The sequence below is a fragment of the Mobula hypostoma genome, chromosome 29 (assembly GCF_963921235.1).
Source record: "Mobula hypostoma chromosome 29, sMobHyp1.1, whole genome shotgun sequence".
NCBI classification, from domain to species: Eukaryota; Metazoa; Chordata; class Chondrichthyes; order Myliobatiformes; family Myliobatidae; genus Mobula; species Mobula hypostoma.
The window spans coordinates 3,304,782-3,322,918 of record NC_086125.1 but is presented as its reverse complement, the minus strand read 5'-3'; the positions used below and the strand labels follow the sequence as shown (position 1 = coordinate 3,322,918).

General features: G+C 44.3%; 1 protein-coding gene across 3 annotated transcripts in view; it reads right to left on the bottom strand.

The window, feature by feature from the left end:
* The window catches only part of LOC134339314 (glutamate--cysteine ligase regulatory subunit-like), a 31,978-nt gene extending 18,749 nt beyond the window's left edge, over positions 1-13,229 (bottom strand). For 2 of the 3 annotated variants that reach the window (XM_063035711.1, XM_063035712.1), the window contains exons 1-4: positions 12,948-13,224; positions 9,251-9,322; positions 3,594-3,678; positions 1,694-1,750 (exon numbers count right to left, since the gene is read on the bottom strand). In XM_063035711.1, coding sequence (XP_062891781.1) covers positions 1,694-1,750; positions 3,594-3,678; positions 9,251-9,322; positions 12,948-13,070 — 337 coding nt within the window. In that variant the 5' untranslated portion in view covers positions 13,071-13,224. Of the gene's footprint in view, positions 1-1,693; positions 1,751-3,593; positions 3,679-9,250; positions 9,323-12,947 lie in introns of all 3 variants that reach the window. The other variant, XM_063035713.1, reaches the window with a different exon arrangement.
* Positions 13,230-18,137: the final 4,908 nt, after the last annotated feature.

Sequence of the window (18,137 nt, the reverse complement as noted above, 5' to 3'; positions counted from 1 at the left end):
GGGCCAAACAGCTTACTCCCACTTCTGGTTATAGTTCTGAGGATTTGGCGCGTGGCCACAGTGGGGTGATGATGTGGGACAAATGTAGGAATGGATGAGGGCATGGCTACAAGAGTAAATGTGAACAGTGGGAGGAGAAGATGGCAGCACGACGCAGCGCGCGTGGCCTCTCCGGTGATGAAATCTGTTATCTGTCAAGTAGGATGCCGTGCACAATTCTGATTTGATGGAGACAGATGTGAGAGCACGGAGGAACATCTGGTGAAACTTCTGAAATGCCTGTTTCGCTGTCGCTGCTACTGTGTGATCCAGAATCTCCAGAGGGGAAGGCCCCGAATCCTTGGCTTTCCCTGTTGCTTGGTGGCCGGGGCGGGGGCTGAAGCGCTCGGCAGAGATGGTGCTCAGTGTTGGAGGGCTGGTCGGAGGCTCGACGTTTTCGGACGCTCAGAGTCGGACTGTGGTCGGGTGCTTCCAGGGTGCTGCATCAGCAAGTTTGCGGCGCTGGCGACTCATGGCAAGAAGAGTTTCTTCCTTCTACCATCTGCGTGAGATGTTGGGGCTATTGGGACTTTGAGACTTTTTTTTACCGTGCCCATGGTCTGCTCTTATCAAATTATGGTATTGCTTTGGACTGTTGTAACTATATGTTATAATTACTTGGTTTTGTCAGTTTTAGTCTTGGTCTGTCTTATGTTTCTGCGATATCATACTGGAGGAACATTATATCATTTTTTAATGCATGCATTTCTAAATGACAATAAACGAGGACTAAGTGTCCTCATAATCTAATCTAGGCTCCCACAAACATGCCAAGCACCCACAAGTCTGTCTTCAGCCATACGGGAAGATGGACCAGGACAGCATGCTGCCGGAGGAGCTGGTGCTGCCTCCTCATGGCTTGAGGGCTTAACCCTGACCTTGAGTGCTGTTTGCATCTTCCACCGCGGCTGTGTGCTTTTCACCAGGATGCTCCATCTTCTTCCCATCTCTCACGGATGAGCTGGCAGATTCATTGGCTGTGGTAAATCGTCCTTTCAGCAAGAAACATCCAGTAGCATCGGTAGGAACATGAGGGAGAGAATAGTGAGGAGGGATACAAGGAGAAGGAGAATGGAATGATGGAATTGCTCCATGGGAGCAGGCATGGATCTGGTAGGCTAAACAACCTGTGTTGGAAATGTGAACACACAGTCTGTTGTGAAATGGAGTTAACCATGGCCAGCAATGGGTCTCAGGTTAATGTCAAACCAAGCTACTACTGGAGTTCTCTGTCACAACGGAGGAGCACACATCCTGAATGAAGAAAGGTTGTCTTAACCCCAAGTTCCCAACAGGCGGGGTCACAAGGCTACAAGCTCTTCAGTATCTTTAGAAGGCTACAAGGTTCCACGGTGTCCAATTGCCTGCTTCAAATCTTAGCAAGCCTACAGTGCAGCAGAAAACCTTTCAGCCCATCGCCTCCATGTGCCCCAGTAAACAGCCACCCAACTTCAAGCACTAGCTCTGTAGGGCACAACAGACTCAGTGTAATTCATAACCATAGAGTACAGCGCAGAAACAGGCCCTTCAGCCCATCTAGTCCATGCCAAAGCCACTTAAATTGTAATTCCCCTGGTATTAGGAGTCCCTATCCATACAACAATAAGAGATTTACTCGTTCTTCCCTTGGAGTGTCAAAGTTGGTCCCACCTACCTTCAGTTGCAGCCTCTTTGATGATTCCAGGTTCATATCTGTAGATGAACAGTTTGGCTGAAAAACACAAGAAGATCAGCAGTTATTCATACAAACAAGGCCCACTGTCTTAGCTTCTCCAAACCCTATCCCACATTTAAGAGCCAGCAACCTACAAACAGGAGTTGAGAAGTGGAATGAACAAAATACTCTTTCTTCTGGCCAATTTGAAAACAATGGGCCGAATGGACTCTTTTCCATCATGATTCCAATATCCCTCAGGACCTTCCAGCTCCATCATTGATGCCCTTACTACTAAACTTTGAGATTTGGGAACCTGTTTAAAAGGTAAGGCATGGCAATTTAATACAGGTCGACCTTCACTAATCCGGCACCATTGGGGCCTGAGGAGTGCCGGATTAGTGAAAATGCCGAATTACAGATGGATCACATTAAGCATAATCAGTGCCGGATTATCGAAGGAACCAGATTACAGGTAGTCGGATTAGTGAAGTTCGACCTGTACAAAGATGAAGAAATTTCTTATTCCCTCCCACCCCCGCCAGAAAGTTTGAAGTCTTTCTGAAAGAAGGGTAGTCATGGTTTTTCAATCTGTTTAAGGCAAAGGTAAATGGTGGTTGGTTGTTGGGAAACAATGGGGTGGGAAATGGGAATAATTATATTAAGGCAGCACAGCGATTAGTTCTAAACACAAGATTCTGTAGAACCAGAGTAACACACACAAAATGCTGGGGGAGCTCAGCAGGTCAGGCAGCGTCTATGGAAAAGAATAAACAGTTGATGTTTCAGGCTGAGACACTTCATCAGGGCTAGAAAGACAGGGAGAAGAAGTTGGGGAGGAAGGGAAGGGAAGGAGTACAAGCCGGAAGGTGACAGGTAAAAAAACTCTCAGGTAGGCAGATGGATAATAGAAAAACGGAGGACTATAAAGGAGGGGAAGGGATTGTTAGATTCATCTTAGAGTAGATTAGAAAGTTGGTACAATATGGTTGGAAGAAGGGTCTGTACTGTGCGATAATGTTCTATGTTGTATGATCTAACTTCCACCAGCCAGGTATGCATTTAAATTATACAGAAGAAACTAGACAGATACTAAGAGGTCACTATTTCCCGGTATGGAGTAGTCACTATGTCGTACACAGATACTGAGGGATCACTGACCCCTGGTATGGGATAGTCACTATATTGTACACAGATACTCAGAGATCACTGACTCACAGTGTAGATGCAATGATGTAAGGTGATAAGTTCCTGGCACTGATTAAATTAATTCTGGGATCAGCTTGGCTTCTCTGCACAAGTCCAGTTAGAAGTTATTTTAGTGGGTAAATTTCAGAACGGATATTTTCGAGCTTCCATCCCAACGTGTTTGTTTAAGACCACAATTAGGATAACCAGATGCCCAAATATACAGCATTCTCCATACAGCATCTCAATTGGCGATAATTATTCAAACCATAGCTTTAACCAATGTTGCTCTACCACCTGACCACCCCCACCCCCCCACCCCCTGCTGAATAGTATTGGCCATAGAGTCATTGAAAACTACAGCTCAGAAATAGGCCCTTCAGCCTATCTAGTCCATGCTGAACAATTTAAACTGCCTAGTCCCATCAATTTGCTCCTTGACCATAGCCCTCCATATCCCTCCCATTTGTGTACCTATCCAAATCTCTCTTACTTGTTGAAATCAAAATCACATTTGAATTACAATGAAATGCACTGGCAGCTCATTCCACACTCTCTCTGTCCTCTGAATGGTGATGAACTCTTTATGACTGGATGGGAAGGACTTTCTCTGAACCAATGCTAGGAAGGCCTATCATAAACCACAAGCAATCAGAAGAACTCTGCCTGGATCTCATAAATCCACCAAGAGCTCCCAGTCAGAGAGACCTACCTGTCATTTTGATGTCTTCTCTCTCTTCAGGTCTAATCTTCTCATGATCCTGCATGAGGTTGCAAACAACATGTTCTGCTAGTCCCTGGCAAAATTAACAAGAAAAATGAGATGGTGTTAAATATTAAAGAGACGAACAACGTCATTAGTTGAGGGTTCCACAGAGTTTAATTGCTCATGTGGCCATTGCTGACAAAGCCTGCATTCACTGTCCATCCCTCATTGCCCTGGGGAAGGTGGTGTTGATCAGACTTCTGAAACCAAAGCAGTCCGTTTAGTGAAAGTGTCTCCAGTGCTGCTCCAGGATTTAATATAGTGATGTCAAAATAACAACCAGAGCAGGAACAGTGAAGGAGGCCATTCAGCCCATCAAGTCTGCCTCTAGCTCTTGGGGGAGACAGCCTGCCAGTCCCATTGTCCAGATTTTCTCTGTAACTTTCCAAGTCAAGTTGAAGCCTCCGCATCCAGTGGCCAGGACATAATTCTCCACCGCTTCTGCCATCACCAATAGGATCCCACACCAAGCAAATCATTCCCTCCCACCCATTTTCTGCTTTCTTCAGGGATTGCTCCCTACATGACTCCATTGTCCATTCGTCCCTACCCACTGATCTCTCTCCTGACACTCATCCTTGCGGAACAAGTGCTACACTTACCCCTACATCTCCTCCCTCACTACAATCCAGGTACCCAAACAGTCCTGCCAAGTGAGGCAACACTGAGTCTGTTGGGGTCATCTACTCTGTTTGGTTCTCCTGGTATGGTCTCCTGTATATCGGTGAGACCCAACATACGTTTGTAGTTTGGGAGACCGCTTCGCTAAGCACCTACACTCCATCCACCTGAAAAAGCAGGATCTCCCAGTGGCCACAAATTTTAATTCCACTTACCATTCCCATTCTGATATGTCTATCCATGGCCTCCTCTATAGTTGCAGTGAGGCCACACTCAGGTTGGAGGAGAAACACCTTTTATTCTGTCTGGGTAGCCTCCATCCTGATGGCATGAACATCGATTTCTCAAACTTCTGGTAACGCTCCCGCCACCCTTTCATCATTCCCCATTCCCTTTTCCCTCTCTCACTTTATCTCCTTACCTGCCCATCTCCCTCGGGTGCTTTTCTTTCACTCAGGGCCTTCTGTCCTCTCCTATCAGCTTCCCAGCTCTGTGCTTCACCCATACCCCCTCCCAGTTTCACCTATCACCTCGTGTTTCTATCTCCCCTTCCCCCACCTTCTAACACTGACACCTCACAAACAAGAGAAAATCTGCAGATGCTGGAAATCCAAGCAATGCACACAAAATGCTGGAGGAACTCAGCAGGCCAGGCAGCATCTAGGAAAGGAGTGCAGTTGACGTTTCGGGCTGAAACCCTTCAGTAGGACTGGAAAAAAAAAGCTGAGGAGTAGATTTAAAAGGTGGAGGGAGAGGAGAGAGAGAAAGACAAAGTGATAGGTGAAACCTGGAGGGGGAGGGGTGAAATAACGAGCTGGGACGTAAATTGGTAAAAGAGACAGAAGGCCATGCAAGAACGACAAGTGGGGAAAAGCACTGGAGGGAGGCGATGAGCAGGCCAGGAGCTCAGGTGATAGAGGGAAAAGGGGTGGGAAATGGTGAAGGAGAGGGAGGGGAGGAGAGGCATTACCAGAAATTCGAGAAATCGATGCTCACACCATCAGGTTGGAGGCTATCCAAATGGAATATAAGCTGCTGTTCCTCCAACCTAAGTGTGGCCTCATCAAGACAGTGGAGGAGGCCATGGATGGATATACCGGAATGGGAATGGGAAGTGGAAATAAAATGGGTGGGTGGCCCCTGGGAGATTACACTTTTTCTGGTGGACGGAATGTAGGTGCTTGACAAATTGGTCTCCCAATCCACATCAGGTCTCACCGATATACAAGAGGCCACATTGGACACAGTATATGACCCCAACAGGCTCACGGATGAAGTGTCGCCTCACCTGTAAGGACTGTTTGGGGACCCTGCTTGGTAGTGAGGGAGGAGGTGTAGGGGCAGGTGTAGCACTTGTTCCACTTGCAAGGATAAGTGCCAGGAGGAAGATCAGTGGGGAGGGACAAATGAACAAAGGAATCACTTAGGGAACGGTCCCTGCGGAAAATGGAAAGTGGGGCTGGGGAGTAAAATACGTCCTTGCTGGGGGGATCCCGTTGGAGGTGGCAGAAGTTTTGGAGAATTTTGTGCTGGGCATGGAGGCTGGTGGTGTGGTAGGTGAGGACAAGAGTAACCCTATCCCTGGTAGAGTGGCAGGAGGATGGGGTAAGAGCAGATGTGTGAAATGGAAGGATGAGGTTGAAGGCAGCATAGATGGTGGAGGAAGGGAAGCCCCTTTCTTTAAAGAAGGAAGACATCTCCTTCGTTCTGGAATGAAAAGCCTCAACCTGAGAGCAGATGTGGTAGAGATGGAGGAATTGACAGAAGGAGATGGCAATTTTATAAGCGACAGGGTGGGAAGAGGTATAGTCCAGGTAGCTGTGAGAGTCCATGGATTTATAATAGACATCAGTGGATAAGCTGTCTCCTGAGATAGAGACAGTGAAATCGAGAAAGGGTAGGAAGGTGTTGGGAACTCTAACTCCTCATCTTTTTTCTCCAGTCCTGCTGAAGGATCTCAGCGCGAGACATCGACTGAACTCTTTCCCACAGAAGCTGCCTGGCCTGCTGAGTTCCTCCAGCACTTTGTGCGTGTTGCTTGGATTCCCAGCATCTGTAGGTTTTCTCTTGTTCAAGTTCAAGTTTGTTGTCACTAAACCATACACACTTCTACAGCTAAATGAAACAAAATCCCCTGAAGCCAAGGTGCTGAATACGGTATGTATAGTCACATACGCAACACATCATTACAATCCAGCACGTAAAGTCACAAAATACTATTAACATGAAGATTGACAGGTCGACGTAAAGTTTGAGGTGCATGTTTAGATAAGACAGTATAATGTTACTGGCAGTGTTATAATAAAACAAACAGTCACATAAATACATCATAAGACCATACCATACAGGAGCAGAATTTTGTCATGTGGCCCATTAAGTCTGCTCTGACATTCAATTGTCTGATTTTTTTCAACCCAATTCTCCCGATTGCTCCCCATAACCTTTAGCCGCTTACCAATCAAAAATCTATCAATCACTGCGTTAACTACAGCCTCTACAGCCGTCTGTTGCAATGAATTGTGTCGATGCATCATAAGGGAAGTTCTTATGTTGGTGTTCAGAAAAAAAAACATAGAAGAAGACATTCAAAGAGGAATTAGTGTTCCCATAAGAAAACAGCATCATCAAGGACCCACGCCATCCAGGGCATGCTCTCTTCTCGTTGCTTCCATAGGGAAGGAGAAACAGGATCTTTAGGTCCCACAACACCAGGTTTAGGAACAGTTATTACCCTTCAACTATCAGGCTCCTGAACCAGCATCGACAACTTCACACACCTCAACACTGAACTGATTGCACGGCCTACAGACCCACTTTCTGTCATAATATGAACTGGCAATATTGAAGCACAAGTGCAAAGGGAAGACAGACTCTGATGTAGAGATGGTGATGAGAGTTTATTCTTAATAATTCCAAAAGAACATCGGTGACTTGGCCAAGTCACGCAGCAAGGAATAACATTCTCAGAACCAGGACCTCGCGATAATCAGACATCCACTTAAATAACACAAGGCACATGGAATCTCTAAGCCTATCAAAATAAACGTAACAATCTTAAACCGAAGGCACCAGAAGACCAGGTACAAAGAGCAAGTCACTTGAGAAAAACACAAGGAACGCTAAATGATTAACAACTCTTATTAAACAACAATTAACTCATTTAAGTACTCGAAAACTCTCAGAGCCAAATGCTCTCCACTGCCCCAACAGGCCCAAAGAGCTCATTACACTTTCAAGGTCTCCACAGCTCATGTGTTCAGTACTATTTATGTATTTACAGTACCCTTAAACACCCTACCTATATATACAGTCCTCCTGGTACATTGTATAAAAATGTAAAATATTTTCTTCAGATAGCTTCTAACCTGAAGTGAATAGAAAAAATTTTCTGATGATTTCTGATAATAGATTATTGTGTGAAATTTCTCTGTCTCCCTCCCTGTATTGAACAGACTACACTTCAAAAGTATTTAGCTGAATGTAAAGCTCTTTGGAATACCTATGACTGTTGCTATATAGAAATACAATTGCTTTTGTTCTATTGGAATGTACCAAAACCTCCTGCTGGTTTTACCTCCCTCTGGATGAGTTAGGCTGAACAACACTTTGGAACTTGTCCGGTGAGTGTTAATCTTACTGTGCGTTTAGTACTTTGACAAAAGACAGCTTCAACTGTGAATGACATATCATTTTCCTGTTGAATAAATTATGCCCATATTGCTGGGAGTTTGGAAGATTATCAGATTACATCTTGGAACATATTGATCCAATCATGAAGAAGGCACGGCAGCAGCTCTACTTAGTAAGGAAGAGATTTCTTCTGGCCACCAAATAATACTTTTGCAAGTTTCTCCAATGGACAGTTTTAGGCCCCTTATCTTAGCAAGGATGTGTTGAAACTGGAGTGGGTTCAAAGGAGGCCCACAAAAATGATTCCAAGATTGAATGGCTTGTCATATGATGAATGTTTGATGTCTCTAGGCCTGTATTCATGAGAATTCAGAAGAATGATGGGTCACCTCATTGAAACCTATCGAATGTTGAAAGGCCTTGATAGAGTGGAAGTGGAGAGGATGTTTCCTATGATGGGGGAGTCTAAGACCAGAGGACACAGCCTCAGAATAGAGGGGTGTCCTTTTAGAACAGAACTGAGATGGAATTTCTTTAGCTAGAGAGTGGTGAATCTGTGGAAGTTGTTGCCACAAGCCACTGTGGAGACCATGTCATTGGGTAATACCTAAAGCAGAAGTTGATAGATTCTTGATTAGTTGGGGCATGAAGGGATACAGGGAGGAGGCAGGAGATTGGGGCTGAGAGAGAAATGGATCAGCCTTGATGAAATGGCAGAGCAGACTCGATGGGCCAAATGGCCTAATTCCGCTCCTATATCTTGTGTATGTGTGTGTATATATATATATTGTTTGCATATTAGTTGTTTTTCTTTATGTGTAGTTCATTTTTTGTTGTATTGTTTTCTTCTACTGTGTTCTATTCTCAGTGACAATTTAATTAGATACACCTGGAAGTACACAGTGTTAATGCAAATATCTAATCAGCCAATCATGTTGCAGCAACTCAGTGCATAAAAGCATGCAGACATGGTCAAGAGGTTCAGTTGTTGTTCAGCAGAAACATCTGAACAGGGAAGAAATGTGATCAAAGTGACTTTGACTGTGAAATGATTGTTGGTCCTAGAAAGGTTGCTTTGAGTATCTCAGAAACTGTTGATCTTGTGGAATTTTCACACATAAGTCTCCAGAGTTTACAGAGATTGGTGCGATAAACAAAAAAAATCCAGTGGGTGGCAGTTCCGTGGGTGAAAATGCCTTGTTAATGAAAGAGGTCAGAGGAGAATGGCTAGACTCATTCAAACTCACAGGAAGTTGACAGTAACTCAAATAATCATGTATTACACCAGTGGTGTGCAGAAGAGCATCTCTGTTGGAATTTAGCTCAAGCAGTAACGTGGGGCAGCCACATACCTTCGATTCAACTTGATCTAGATTGAACTTTGAAACCCATTCCACCAATGCAGCCTTGATACAGTGCAGAATCTGAAAAAAAATGGTTTGGCATCATGCATTAAATAATCAGTCAGCAAACTAGCTAGAAAGATAGGCAAGTAGAATGTGTGGAGAAATTGGTTTTACAAATTGTATTGTTATTTCCCTTTAGTCCCTGCAAGGACATCCCTTTAGAACAGAGATGAAGGAGAATTTCAATGCCTTCATCGTGGAATTCATCGCTGTGCAGACCAGGTATTTAAAGCGGAGGTTGATGGGTTCTAGATTAGTAAGAGCATCAAAGGTTATGGGGATCCTACCCCACAACCAACAAGCTCTTTAACACAGGGTTAAATACACTCATGTGCCCATCCATTGAGATGTTCCCACGACCAATGATCTCACTTTAAGGACTCTTTGTCAAGTTATTTCATGTTCTTGTTATTTATTTATATTTACATTTGCTCAATTTGTTGTCTTCTACACTCTGGCTGATCTTTCATTGATCCTTTTACTAACTAAAGATTTACGTAGTATGCTCATGGTTAATGAATCTCAGGGTTGTATGTGGTGTCATATATGTACTTTGATAATAAAATTTATTTTGAAACTTTGAAGGCAGGAGAATGGGGTTGACCAGGATAATAAATCAGCCATGATGGAATGTCGCTGCAGACTCGATGGACCAAATGGCATAATTCTGCTCCTGCGTTTTATGGCCTTATGTATCTCAGGCTAGAGTGAAGGGTTGACTGTGGTTACCTGTGCTGGAGTGATCTGTCTCAGATGTCACTGCTTACATATTGCAAGTCAGATATATCAGGAGGTCAAAGCCTATTTAATCGATCTACTGTTGGACTCCAGGAGAAGAGCACCAACATCTGGATGCAATGGGCATGATGCACTTCCCACCTGAACTCTCAGCTGTGATTGTTTAATATACTCAAGGTGGAAGTGGATATATATTCGAAAGACCGGGAGCTGAGGGTCATGAGAAACTATCACAGGAGAGAACTTGAGGATAGAAGAACACGCTCCAGTCCTCATTGAGAGACCTGTGATGACCTCTCAATGAGGACAGTGATACAGTCACGAAGAAGGCACGGCAGAGGGTCTATGTCATTAGGAATCTGAGGAGATTTGGTATGTAACCACATCTTCTTGCAAATGTCTGTATACAGTGGAGAGTATTCTGACTGATTGAATCGCAGCCTTGTATGGAGGCTTCAACGCACAGGAGCACTAGAGGCTGCAGAGGGTCGTTGACTCAGACACAACCCTCCCCTCCATCAAGGACATCTTCAGGTTGCAGTGTCTCAAGAAGGCAGCACCCATCTCAAAGGACCCTCGCCATTTGGGACATCTCCTCTTCTTGTTACTACCATCAGGGAGGAGATACAGAAGACTGAAAACCCACAACTAACGATTCAAGACCAGCTTCTCCCTCCCCGTCATTAGGTGGAGATGAAGCATGAAGTAGGCTGGAAGGACAGGTTCAGGCAGATGTCGTTGTCACAATGCTAATTTCTCCCCATGAACGCATCGAGTTTTTTGTCAAAATGAATGTTGTGGTCTGTGATGAAAGGGCAAGAATTGCACAGCAATTTCGGTGACAACTCAAAAGGCTGACTGAGTGACATAGATGGACTGGATATTCATGCAGAGACAGCAAAGAACTAAAATTGGTAGCAGGATTTTCTAGGAAACATGCCAATTCATTGCCAACATTGTTGTACAGATTGATATCGCCTCAAACTTATCAATAGCAAGCTCAGTCAGATGTTGTTGATAGGAAATGTTATCAGATCAGACACCTGCTCGATGAGATTCTACGAATATTTTGGAACATAGTATCAATCTGCAAACACAAGTCATCTGTTGAATCTGGTGCCCCTGGTGCAGCCTTGGTGAAATCCGACACAGATTGGTGGACTAGTTTGTCGAGCTCTCTCACTCCGTAAGCTGTAAGAGGCAGGATGTACCGGTGGCCTCCCATTTCAATTCGACTTCCTGTTCCCATTCTGACATGTCTGTCCATTAGCCTCCTGTAATGTCATGATGAGGCCACTCTCAGATTGGAGTAGCAACAGTACATCTTTCATTTGATTGGGTAGACTCTATCCTGATGGCATGGACATCTCCCCGCTCGCTTTGCAGTCCTGATGAAGGGTCTCAGCCTGAAACATTGACTTTTTATTCCTCTCCATAAATGCTGATTGACTTGCCGAATTCCCCTAGAATTTTGTGTGTGTTTACTACACAGATTCCTTTATCTTGGCTTTTTATGGGGTAGAGTCTTGGGTCATTGAACCTTGACAGTGCCAAAGAATGTATACTTGCCAGGGGAATCAACATTTCCCTCTCCCTACCTACCATCTGTACACGAGAGCCTGGGTATTCTGTTGGACCTCAGCCCTCAGATACCCATCAAGCATGAGCTTGTCCCTTGATTTTTGCAGAAGCCCAGTGCTTGCAGTAATTAGTGCTGAGATCTCCTGCTCATTCTGGGCAGAGAAGCCAGGTGAATTTTAAACAGGGGGCCTCCAGTTTTCGCTAAGCTTAACTTTTTAAACAGGGCAGCTGCCAGGCTCATAGCATGAGTCTAACTGTTCAAGAGGTGCAGTATAAGACAATGGGGAATTTAATTAGGTTTATGTGAAAATGGACAACACTGGTTAAATTGTTTAACACAAGGAAGTTTGCAGACCAGATGGAAACAATTACATAGAATATTAATAACTGATCTATTAATAAGTTGGATTATTTCCCAACACTCGTTGTGGATAGCTGGGAACTGTGCTTCTAAGAAACTCTTAGACCATTTATGTAAAAAGTTTATCTGAGGAAATATCACTGTGTGTAAAGTTACCCAAGTGGCAAAGAAACTGTATACATGAAGACATCAGTTTAGGCTTATTAGGAATGGGGAATGGAGCATCAAGAAGCGTGAATGCAACATGGGATGAACTGGCGTTCATTCCTCCGCCTTCGATTTCTGTCATGAATGACTGGTTCAACTACATTGTTGACATGTCTTTTAGTTTAGAAAGAATGAAGGATGTGCAATATTTTCCTTGACTCTGGAACTTCTCCCAGGAGCTGGAACTCAGACTCTCTTAAGTCAGAGGTCCCAGCTGATACTTGAACAGATCTTGTGGGGAAATCCAGTGCTCAGGAAACTTGGAGTTTGGGACAAAGTAGAGGAGTTTTCCCATCCACCAGAGGTGAGGACGCACACAGAGGGACCCTACAAGCCCACTAATCTCAGCCCTCCAGAGTACCATGTCATGACAACAACCTTACCCTCAGTGTTAACAATGCAAAAGAACTGGTCAGCCTGATAAGACATTCCACTAGGTGCAAGGTCAACTTCTATCTCATTATAATAAACTATTATATGGTTCCCTAGTATAATACAAAAGACTTTGACCTCACAACCTACCTTGTTATGATCTTGCACTTTATTGTTTACCTAAAATGCTTTTCCTCTGTAGCTGTTACACTTCATTCTGCATTGTTATAGTTTTACTTTGTTCTACCTCAATGCAGTGTGTAATGACGTGATCTGAATAAACAGCAGGCAAGACAAGATTTTCATGGTATCCAGCACATGTAGCAATAACAACAATTTCCAGTGTCAAAGAGGTTCTGCCTTACCACTGACCATATACATTACCTCTTGCTGTGGTGTCCCTGGAGGTGCTCGTGATGAGCCGCACCATCTCACAGTGTTACCAGTGTACACACGGATCGATTTCACTGCGCTGATGTCAGACACCCAGGAATTCAAAGAAGTCATTTTAGAGACCCGAACTTCTATGAAATAAGATATCAAACTCAACAGCAAAATTAAAACGCCACGCCTTTAAGCTGAGTAAAGTTTCATTTCCACTGAGTTTCTGATGATTAGTGCACACAAATGATCATCAGGCTGTCAACTGTAATGCATAAATAGAGAAATTCTGCACCATAAGACGTAAGTAGCAACCAATCAGAATGAAGTATTTGTTTGAACTATACGTCCAATGAGACTTGTTGGGTGGAGATCTTGCTGAGCAGCTGAGTCACTGTTGGGTAATCTGTAAATATAATGACTCTGCAGAATTCTGCTCCCATCTCCACCCAGCACTTATTCACTCTGGAACGATCCATCGTTCATCAGTAATATAGGAATGACTGAGCAGAATTCTAGGAACCCAGCAGGGCAGCCAATCAGAGCTCTGGGGATATAGTTACATCTCCCAAAACCGAAGCACCAGAAATGTAAACTCTCCCACACGATCTGAATTCCCCCATTTCCCCACCGATTCATGTGTCTGTTTAAAAGCCACTTGAATATTGCACTCATTTCTGCTTCAAACACTTTCCCATCTAAATCATTCCAGAAACCTATTGCACTCTGTATAAAATAACTCTCACACTCCATCAGTCCTGATCTCTCACACTCCATCAGTCCTGGTCTCTCACACACTCCATCAGTCCTGATCTCTCACACTCCATCAGTCCTGGTCTCTCACACACTCCATCAGTCCTGATCTCTCACACTCCATCAGTCCTGATCTCTCACACTCCATCAGTCCTTATCTCACACACACTCCATCAGTCCTAGTCTCACACACTCCATTGATCCTGGTCGCTCACACACACCATCAGTCCCGGTCTCTCACACTCCATTGATCCTGGTCTCTCACACATTCCATCAGTCCTGGTCCCTCACACACTCCATCAGTCCTGGTCCCTCACACACTCCATCAGTCTTGGTCTCTCATACTCCATCAGTCCTGGTATCACACACTCCATCAGTCCTGGTCTCTCACACACTCCATCAGTCCTGGTGTCACACACTCCATCAGTCCTGGTGTCACACACTCCATCAGTCCTGGTGTCACACACTCCATCAGTTCTGGTCTCTCACACACTCCATCAGTCCTGGTCTCTCACACTCCATCAGTCCTGGTCTCTCACACACTCCATCAGTCCTGGTCTCTCACACACTCCATCAGTCCTGGTGTCACACACTCCATCAGTCCTGGTGTCTCACACTCCATCAGTCCTGGTGTCACACACTCCATCAGTCCTGGTGTCACACACTCCATCAGTCCTGGTCTCTCACACACTCCATCAGTCCTGGTGTCACACACTCCATCAGTCCTGGTGTCTCACACTCCATCAGTCCTGGTCTCTCACACTCCATCAATCCTGGTCTCTCACACTCCATCAGTCCTGGTCTCTCACACACTCCTTCAGTCCTGGTGTCACACACTCCATCAGTCCTGGTCTCTCACACACTCCATCAGTCCTGGTCTCTCACACACTCCATCAGTCCTGGTGTCACACACTCCATCAGTCCTGGTGTCTCACACTCCAGCAGTCCTGGTCTCTCACACTCCATCAGTCCTGGTCTCTCACACACTCCTTCAGTCCTGGTGTCACACACTCCATCAGTCCTGGTATCACACACTCCATCAGTCCTGGTCCCTCACACACACCATCAGTCCTGGTATCACACACTCCATCAGTCCTGGTCCCTCACACACACCATCAGTCCTGGTATCACACACTCCATCAGTCCTGGTCCCTCACACACACCATCAGTCCTGGTATCACACACTCCATCAGTCCTGGTCTCACACACTCCATCAGTCCTGGTCTCACACACTCCATCAGTCCTGGTCTCTCACACAATCTATCAGTCCTGGTCTCACACACTCCATCAGTCCTGGTCCCTCACACACACCATCAGTCCTGGTCTCTCACACACTCCATCAGTCCTGGTCTCTCACACACTCCATCATTCCTGGCCCCACACACTCCATCAGTCCTGGTCTCTCACACACTCTATCAGTGCTGATCTCACACACTCCATCAGTCCTGGTCCCTCACACACTCCATCGTTCCTGGCCCCACACACACTCCTCCACCACTGAATGACCCAGTGCTCTAAAATTCCTGAACCTCCTCCCCTGTCTTTATCAAGCGGCTGTCCGATTAGTTGTCTATGAGCTTCTTGCAATGCTTTAATGAAAGGAGAAATAGGAGAAGGAGTAGAACATTCAGCTCCTCGATTCTGCACTGCCAATTCAATAAAAATGTGACTGAACTAATCCTTCATCTGCACTGCCCAGTTTCCCTCACTCTTTACTTTCTTGTAGTCTAACAATCCTTCAAACACATTTTGTACAGTAGTGCAACAGTTAGTTATTATCTCCAGAGACTCAGGTTCAATCCTCTGGTGCTGTCTTTGTGGAATTTGCATGCTCTCTCTGTGTTGGCTTCCTCTAGGAGCTCCAACGTTCTTTCACATCCTAAAGACTTATCATTGGAGACACAAGAGAGGCCTGATGCTCGAGTGTGGAGCAACAAAGGGTTGGCAAGTTAAATGGCCTCTGTAATTGTGTAGGTCAATGGTAGAATTTGGGGGTGGGGGGTGGATTTGATGGAAAAGTGGGGATTGTAAGTTATAGATAACATTAGTGTTAGGAGGTGGGTTGGTTGTCATGTTAGCTCTTTGAGCTGGCTCAGACTTGATGGACCAAACTTCCTCCTTCACTACCAAAGGAAACATGAAACAGGGTGGGAATATCAAGAGAAAAAATTGCTCTTCATCTCGATCTTAAGTGGGAAATTCTTTAACCTAAGGCAATTGTCCCTCTGTGTTCCCTCTCCAAGTGATGTATCTTCCCAGCTCCAAAATAAGAGTCAGAATCGGGTTCATTTTCACTGTTTTATATGATGTGACATTTGTAGTTTTGTGGCAATAGCATGTTGTAAAGTCATAGAATTACTATAGTTACAAAATAATAAATAATATAATCAAAAGGAATATCAAGAGAGTGTTATGGGTTCATGGACCATTCAGAAATATGCTGGAGGAGATGAAGAAGTTGCTTTTGAATTACTGAGTGTGGGTCTCTAAGTTCCTGTACATTTTCCCCGATAATCATAGAGAGAAGAGGGCACAACGTGGTCCTTAATGACGGAGCTACTACTCTCTGACCTCCTGTGATCCTGAGCATTGGAACTTCCATACCTATTGATAATGCAAGCAGTTAGTATGTTCTCAACTCTGCAGCTGTAGAAACCTGCAAAAGTATTCGGTGGCCAGAAGAAATCTCTTCCTAACTAAGCAGAACTGCTGCTGTGCCTTCCTCATGATTGGATTAATATGTTCCAAGATTCATCTGATGCTCTTCCAAACTCCCAGCAATATGGGCATAATTTATTCAACAGGAAAATGATATGTCATTTACAGTTGAAGCTGTCTTTTGTCAAAGTACTAAACGCACAGTAAGATTAACACTCACCGGACAAGTTCCAAAGTGTTGTTCAGCCTAACTCATCCAGAGGGAGGTAAAACCAGCAGGAGGTTTTGGTACACTACAATAGGACAAAAGTAATTGTATTTCCATAGTTATAAATCCAGGATATTCTAAAGAGTTTTACAATCAACTAAATGCTTTTAAAGTGTAGTCAGTGTACAATATAGGGAAGGAGACAGAGATGTTTCATACAGCAATCTCCTGTTACCAGAAATAATCAGAAAATTTTTTCTATTGACTTCAGGTTAGAAGCTATCTGAAGAAAATGTTTTATATTTTATACAATGTACCAGGAGGACTTTTGACCCATAATCTATGCTGGCTTTCAAAGCAACAGAGTCTATGCAGCCTCTCAATACACAGACTATTCTGCGACTTACTTCCCCGAACCCTGTTCTTGCTCACATGAATATCACATAACCAATTTCCCCCGGGATCAATAAAGTATGACTATGACTATGACTATCACCCCTTTGGAACAGAGATAAGGAGGAATTTCTTTAGCCAGAGGGTGGTGAATCTGTGGAATCCAATGCCACAGACGGCTGTGGGACCAAGTCACTGTCTATATTTAAAGTGGAGGTTGATAGATTTTTGAAGGATATGGAGAGAAAGCAGGAGAAAGAGATAATAACTCATCCACAATGGAATGGTAGAGGAGACCCAATTGGCCAGATGGACAAATTTTGCTCCTATGTCTTATGGTCCTATGGGCATGGTATGTTGCCATTGGAATCACAGTGACACTTACAGGCTACCCTCGGCACATTCTCAGAATGTGATGATCGTTGGCACAAATGTCTGTTGTAATATATCTACAGAGACATTCTGCACCAGGATACATACAAAGCATAAATTGGAACCAATCAGTATGAAATATTTGCCTAAGTTATACATCCAATTAGTGATGTTGGGCGAAGATCTTGCTGAGTCACTGTTGGTTAATCTGTAAATATAATGACTGTGCAGAATTCTGCTCCCGTCTCCACCCAGCACTTATTCACTCTGGAGTGATCTACTGTTAGTCAGTGGTGTAGGAATGACTCAGGAGAGTTCTAGAAACTCTCATCTGAATAGCAGCAACAGGATTGGTCCGAGTCAGCATGGATTTACGAAGCGGAAATCGTGCTTGACTAAGCTTCTGGAATTTTTTGAGGATGTAACTATGAAAATGGACAAGGGAGAGCCTGTGGATGTAGTGTACCTGGATTTTCAGAAAGCCTTTGATAAAGTCCCACATAGGAGATTAGTGGGCAAAATTAGGGCACATGGTATTGGGGGCAGAGTACTGACATGGATTGAAAATTGGCTGGCTGACAGAAAACAAAGAGTAGCGATTAACGGGTCCCTTTCGGAATGGCAGGCGCTGACCAGTGGGGTACAAACATTTTCATATGATGTAATCTGACCTTTCCGAATCTTTTTTCTAAATTTAAATTATATGATGAGAGGAGCGGAGTTAACGACATTATTGAACATGTCCGATATAAGCTGTTGGTCTAGCCCTGTTTTGTTTTTTTCCTTGGGGTTTTTTTTTCTTTTGGGGT